Below are 7,522 nucleotides of genomic sequence, written 5' to 3'. Positions count from 1 at the left end.
CGGGGAAATTACTCTCGAAGTGGGAAGGACCATATGTTGTTGAGGAGGTGTATCGTTCGGGAGCAATTAAAATTAGCTCTCTCCAAGGCAATGCCACGCAAGTGGTGAATGGACAAAGACTCAAGCATTATATCTCGGGTGATTCTTATAATGTTGATGTTGATATTATTCAAGTGGAAACACCGGAGGCTTTCATCAAAGGACAAATTGACGGTCGGCGGAACCTGGACTTTGAATAGGTAACGAGTACGAGTAATAAAAAGTCCGCGTTTACTTTTCCGAACATTATTTTTGCAGTTTTTAGAAAATATGAAAAATTACGGAATCGAAACGGAGTGGAAAAGACGCGCGAGGGCCCGTCACCACAGGCCGGCGCGGGCCCCACCCTGGCCGCGCCGACCTATGGTGACGGCGCCTCGGCGTCCCGTTTCCACTCGTTTTCGGCCTGGAACCTTCCTTTTGTCGTAAAAATATTTGCTATATAATCCCCCGGACCCCTGGAGGTCCGTAATATCGTTTTCTCGTTGTGTTTTGTTTCGAGCTGTTTTACGCAGATTTGTTTTGATCTAGAAGCACCATGGTCTCCAACAACAAAGACAAGGGGCCTTGGAGGGAAGAGATGGATGAGAGGATCAATAAGGAGAAGGAGAAGATAGCATCGGCAAAAGGAGAGTGGGAAACTACGAGGAGTAAGCCAATTTTGGTGGGATCGGTTAATACTGGGCGTTCTTTTTCTCATAACTTGCAGGGAGCTCTTCCGCCTGCTCTGGACCTCGACTCTTTCCCTTGTGTGGAGGAAGCAATACGGGTTGCTGATGAGTTTTGTGATCAATATCGTGCTCTAAGAAGGGAAGTGGAGATACTTCAGGAGGAGAACCAGCGACTTCGCAGAATGCTGGAATATTACTCAATTCCCAGCACAAGGCCGTCACCTCCACCCTCGGATAACAATAAGTCTTTTCAAATTTTGGTGCAGAATTGCAAAATTGAAAAACTGAAGCTGAAGGAGATCCTTATGAAGCGCGAGAGGAATCCATCATTATCATCACCGAAGGAGTAATTCATCGGTATTGGCATCCCCTTGGTTTGTTCCAAGCTTGGGGGAGTGCCGCGGTATCACATCATCATTACCTTTATCTTTTACTATCAAGTAGTGTCATATCATGAGTAGGGAAGTTATCATATGGAATAGTATGCAATATGGAAGTATCTCTCTTAGTTAGTTATCTATGTATCCAGTTGGTGTGAGTTATCGTTATGGAATATTAATGAGAAGTCTTATCATTTACTTTTTGCACACCTTATTTTAGTTTGCAATCTCCATTATATGATTACTCTTGACATGAGTATTGATATCACTTTGGGAGCATCAAGTAAATCTATTTGGTTTTGGCAAACTTAGCATTGGTCAATAGCAACAATATCTTGATGTTTAGTAGAAGAGAGAAATACACTTAGATATACTACTCTATTATCTCTATGCTTAGTATTCTGAAGTTCAAATTGCTTGTGCTTATGAGAAAGATGCATGATTGTTTCTATCATATGTATATTTGTTTGTTTCCCTCAACCTTTATGCTTGCTATCAAACCTTGCTAGCCAAAGACCTGTATCAAGAGGAGATGCTTCTCATACATCCATAACCTTAGACCAAACCTATGCCATTTGTGTCCACCATACCTACCTACTACATGGTATTTTCTGCCATTCCAAGTAAATACTTCATGTGCTACCTTTAAATAATTCAAACTATAATACTCCTTATTTGTGTCAATGTTCTATAGCTCATGAGGAAGTATGTGGTGTTTTATCTTTCAATCTTGTTGGGCGGACTTTCACCAATGGACTAGCGGCACATCCGCTTATCCAATAATTTTGCAATAAGAGGCGGCAACGGGGTTCCCAGCCCCAATTAATAAACTTTCATTAATAATTCTCTTCACATGTTTTGCTCCGAGTTATCGGTAAGCGACTTAATTTTGCAATAGACACTCCTCCATGGTATGTGAATGTTGGAAGGCACCCGAGGATTCGGTTAGCCATGGATTGAGAAAGCCAAGGTTGGAGGGAGTGTCATCCTTAATAAAACTAAAATACCTGTGTAAACAAAAGAGAAGGGGGATGATCTACCTTGCTGGTAGAGATGCCGTCCCTCATGGGAGCCGCTCTTTGAAGGTTCGTTTGGCAAGGGGGTTAGAGTGCCCGCTACCATTCGTTGACAACAACAAACACCGCTCAAAATCTTACTTTTATGCTCTTTATATGATTTCAAAACTTTAAAAGCTCTAGCACATGATTTAATCCCTGCTTCCCTCTGCGAAGGGCCTATCTTTTACTTTTATGTTGAGTCAGTAAACCTATTTCCCTCTATCTTAAGCAAGCAATTGAGTTGTTGTGAACCAATCATTTATGCTATGATTCGGTTAATCATGTCTTTTATACTTTCTTGTTTAGTACCAATTTTATCCGAATGAATATGACTTCGAAGTTATCAATGATTAAGAAGAGATTGTTATGCTTGAATATGAAGGCTCAGTTATAAAACCTAATATGAGAGCTTTGCTTAGAAGTACAATCCGTTAGTAGTTCTCTGACCAAGAACAAAGTTTGCCATCACCAATTATGATTTCTTATGCACCTTTACTTGTGATTTCTCTTTACCTATTTCAAGATGAGTTATATGAGGAAGTTGTTTACTAGAATGTCTTGTGTGAATGAATATGATGCTTCTTGTCCGTATTTTATTTATCGACTCTTCACTCCATAAACATGTGGTCTTGTTTATCGAGCTCGGTTTCGCTTGGGGACAAGCGAGGTCTAAGCTTGGGGGAGTTGATACGTCCAATTTGCATCACTATTTTGTATCATAATTTGTCTGTTATTCATTGATATATTTCATATTGGGGTACAATACTTATGTTATTTCATCTATTTTGCATGTTTCATCATCATTGGAGGATCAAGCACCGGAGCCAGGATTCTGCTGGAAAAAGCACCGTCAGAACGCAATATTTCGGAAGATCAACTGTGGAAGGGAATTTCGCGTAAATTCCTATTTTTCCAGATGACGGAGGGAGCCAGAAGGGGGAGCAGAGAGGAGCCACTGTGGGCCCAGACCCTAGGGCGGCGCGGCCCAGGGCCTGGCCGCGCCACCCTGTGGTCTGGGGGCCCCACGGCCCCTTTCGCCTCCTTTTCTTCACGTACTCCTTCGTCCCGAAAACAAAAGCCACAGAGAGGACCTCACGAAGGGTTACGGCCCGCCTCGCGGGGCGGAGAAGACCGAGAGAGAAAAGAGCTCTCCGGCGGGCGGGAATCCGCCGGGGAAATTCCCTCCCGGAGGGGGAAATCGACGCCATCGCCATCGTCATCGAGCGGGACATCATCTCCATCATCATCATCATCATCTCCACCATCTACACCGCCATCACCATCGCTGCACCTCGTCACCGCTGTAACAATTCGGGTTAAATCTTGATTGTTTGATAGGGGAAACTCTCCGGTGTTATTCTATACTTGTTGTAGATGCTATTGAGTGAAACCATTGAACCAAGGTTTATGTTCAGATTGTTATTCATCATCATATCACCTCTGATTGTATTCCATATGATGTCTCGTGAGTAGTTCGTTTAGTTCTTGAGGACATGGGTGAAGTCTAAATGCTAGTAGTGAATTATGGTTGAGTAATATTCAATGTTATGATATTTAAGTTGTGGTGTCATTCTTCTAGTGGTGTCGTGTGAACGTCGACTACACGACACTTCACCATTTATGGGCCTAGGGGAGTGCATCTTGTATTCGGTTGCTAATTGCGGGGTTGCCGGAGTGACGAAACCCGAGCCCCCGTTAGTATATCGATGCGGGAGGGATCGCGAGGATCTCGGAGTTTAAGGTCTGTGGTTAGATTTATCTTAATTACTTTCTTGTAGTTGCGGATGCTTGCAAGGGGTATAATCACAAGTATGTATTAGTCCTAGGAAGGGCGGTGCATTAGCATAGGTTCACCCACACAACACTTATCAAAACAATGAAGATTATTAAACCACATGAAGCGAAAGTACTAGACTAAAATCCCCGTATGTCCTCAGGAACGTTTGGTCATTATAAGTAAACAAACCGGCTTGTCCTTTGTGCTAAAAAGGATTGGGCCACTCGCTGCAATTATTTCTCTCGCATTTTATTTACTTGTACTTTATTTATCTGCAATATCAAAACCCCCGAATACTTGTCCGTGAGCATTTACAGTGAATCCTTCATCGAAACTGCTTGTCAACACCTTCTGCTCCTCGTTGGGTTCGACACTCTTATTTATCGAAAGTACTACGATACACCCCCTATACTTGTGGGTCATCAAGCTGCGGTGGCGATGATAGGCGATGGTCCTTAATTTGTGGAGTACTCGGTTCATGCAAGCCAAACATATTTCTCTCGTGAAGATCGTCATCGACCATCCTAGGCTCCATGCAGTTGTTGTAGGGTGGATTTGTGGGGGTCTACTATGAAGTTTGGGTTGCTAGTTCGGATGAATTTTGACGACGATAGCGCTTGCAGCAATCTCGACTAGTTTCTTCTTGTTAGGGGGGTGTGGTGTCTTTATTGGTAGATAGGTCCGTCAGTGGAGCCATGCATGTTGTCATGCTCCATGATGGTAGTGTTGGAGGGTCTATGATGCCTTTTGCCCCTTTCACTCAATTAGGGCTCCTTTGATTTGAAGGATAGGAATAACATAGGAATAGGAAAGGTATAGGATTGGAATGGCATGTCTATTTGAATCCTATAGGAAGATGAAGTTTGTTTGATTGTAGCAAAGGAATTTTTCCATGAGGTATGAGCTAATGCTTTTTTCCTATAGGAATTACACTACAAGATTCCTATAGGAATTTTTCCTATAGGCTATGTTCCTATGAATCAAACAACATGTATAGGAAATTTTCCTATAGGAACCAAATCCTTCACAATTCCTATGCAAATCCTTTGAATCAAAGGAGCCCTAAGGGCTCCTTTGATTCAAAGGATTTGCATAGGAATTGTGTAGGATTTGGTTCCCATGGGAAAATTTCCTATACATGTTGTTTGATTCATAGGAACATCTTCTATAGGAAAAATTCCTATAGGAATCTTGTAGTGTAATTCCTATAGGAGAAAAGCATTAGCTCATACCTCATGAAAAAATTCCTTTGCTACAATCAAACACACTTCGGGCACCTTTGATTTAAAGGATAGGAAAAACATAGGAATAGGAAAGGTATAGGATTGGAATGGCATGTCTACTTGAAACCTATAGGAAGATGAAGTTTGTTTGATTGTAGCAAAGGAATTTTTCCATGAGGTATGAGCTAATGCTTTTTTCCTATAGGAATCACACTACAAGATTCCTATAGGAATTTTTCCTATAGGATACGTTCCTATGAATCAAACAACATGTATAGGAATTTTTCCCATAGGAACCAAATCCTACACAATTCCTATGCAAATCCTTTGAATCAAAGGAGTCCTTCATCTTCCTATAGGATTCAAGTAGACATGCCATTTCAATCCTATGCTTTTCCTATTCCTGTACTTTTCCTATCCTTTAAATCAAAGGAGCTCTTAACTAGATAATTCTTACTCTTCTTTATAAAGAAAATATCTTCTTTAAAAAATTGGTGAACAAAAACCTTAACGTTACACTTAGAACTAGCTACTCTCTCAATTCGGTAATTATTGTCGTGGTTTTATTTTAAATTTAAACTAAAGCCACGTCAAGAATTATGCAACAGAGGGAGTACTAGTAGTTAGTTAAGCACATTTCTATGGTAAGCTCCGAAGTCTGACCAATCCCACTCGCTCCTGTTTATGACGAATTCCTACAAGTTAGGAGCTTATGGACGGATTCCTACAAGATAGCCATCCAGCCACCTAGCCATCCAAAAAACCTGCCAAACTTGTCCTATCAAGCACGAGACTGGTCTGGTAATATACAGTACGTACCAGAAGATTGCAACCTATTTGCTGTCGACTACGAAGTACGAACGCACTTGTTTTTCTACCTTCCACGTACGAAGACATTTCGCTCTCGCTCGCATGGAAGAGGACAACTCCAACTCCAGGAACGCGCGCGCGTTCTCTATATAAACCGATACATACGCTCCATCTCAATCTGGAAGCTCGCTACCACAAGTACACATCGATCTCCCCGGTGTCTCGCTCTCCTTGTTAGAGACGCCATGGAGTACTGCAGCAACGATGCAACGAACACCGCCGCGGCGCAGCCTTACTACGGGCGCCCCGTGTCGCCGCCGTCGCAGGTGTCGTCAGAAGGCTCGCCGCCCCCCGTATTCCCCTTTGCGGGCAGCGTCCCGTCCTCGCCGCCGACGGTGGTGCTCAGCCCCTGCGCGGCGTGCAAGGTCCTCCGGCGCCGCTGCGCCGACGGCTGCATGCTGGCGCCCTACTTCCCCCCGACCGAGCCCGCCAAGTTCACCACCGCCCACCGCGTCTTCGGCGCCAGCAACATCATCAAGCTCCTCCAGGATCTGCCGGAGCATTCAAGGGCGGACGCGGTGAGCAGCATGGTGTACGAGGCGGAGGCGCGGCTGCGTGACCCAGTGTACGGGTGCGCGGGGGCGGTGTGCCGGCTGCAGAAGGAGGCCAACGAGCTCAAGGTGCAGCTGGCGCGGGCGCAGGCCGATCTCCACAGCGTCCAGGCACAGCACGCCAACCTGCTCGCCCTCGTCTGCGTCGAGTTCGCCACCCAGCACCAGCAGCAGCACCCGCCGCCTCCACTAGTCGATCAGCTGGACGGCTTCGGCGCCGGGCCCCGTGGCTCGGTGTACCCGTCGCTCTGCACGGACTCAGATGATCTCGACTCAGCGGCGTGGGAAGAGGCCCGGCGACAGCTATGGACCTGATGACAATAAGCACGGAAGCTCTGTACACTAGTAGTTACACTAGCTAGTCGGAAAAGCGTTTTTTGCCACGCGAGTCACACTCGCGTGACTCGCGTGGTTGTGGACATGCTGCAGCCTGCAACGGTATATGCAACCGTCACAACTATGCTGTACACCCGGCGAATATCCTAGTGCTTGTTTAAGATCGATATATGTATTCTTGAATTCGGATCTTCCGATCAACATAGTTCAGTTTCGGAATTCTGATACACGAAAATATCTGATTTTCGCGGGTCTGGTACTCTTTGACTGCGACGTTGACGTATCGTATGAGCTGAGCTCATCTGAGCTTGATCGATTTGTAGCCACTAACATAGTTTTTTGCTATTGCTGAACGAACTGAACTTAGGTATATGCTGACAATGTTACCATTGGCACTCCACTAGCTACCGATGGGCGGTGGCTCGATCAAACGAGCAGTTCATTTGCGAGCGAGCGAGCTCACAAGAACAACACTTACCTACTTGACTACTTGAAGCATAATCACTCATCAGTCATCCCGCGACGGTGCTCTTCGGCTTGGTGCAGGTCCGGCACGATCGGATGGTTCTGGGGGCGGTGTAGTGGTTTGGGGGCGGCTTGCTGGTCACCTGAGCGTG

The 7,522-nt window shown here is 45.0% G+C and overlaps 1 protein-coding gene across 1 annotated transcript; it reads left to right on the top strand.

Annotated features, from left to right (window-relative positions):
• Positions 1 to 6,203: 6,203 nt before the first annotated feature.
• On the top strand, positions 6,204 to 6,884 carry LOC124695478 (LOB domain-containing protein 1-like). Its single transcript, XM_047228318.1, has one exon. The coding sequence runs from the start codon at positions 6,204 to 6,206 to the stop codon at positions 6,882 to 6,884; it is 681 nt and encodes a 226-aa protein (XP_047084274.1).
• The last annotated feature ends 638 nt before the right edge of the window (positions 6,885 to 7,522 follow it).

This window comes from Lolium rigidum, chromosome 3, assembly GCF_022539505.1.
Source record: "Lolium rigidum isolate FL_2022 chromosome 3, APGP_CSIRO_Lrig_0.1, whole genome shotgun sequence".
NCBI classification, from domain to species: domain Eukaryota; kingdom Viridiplantae; phylum Streptophyta; class Magnoliopsida; order Poales; family Poaceae; genus Lolium; species Lolium rigidum.
Note: the sequence above shows the minus strand (reverse complement) of the source record. Positions and strands in the feature narration are given on the sequence as shown.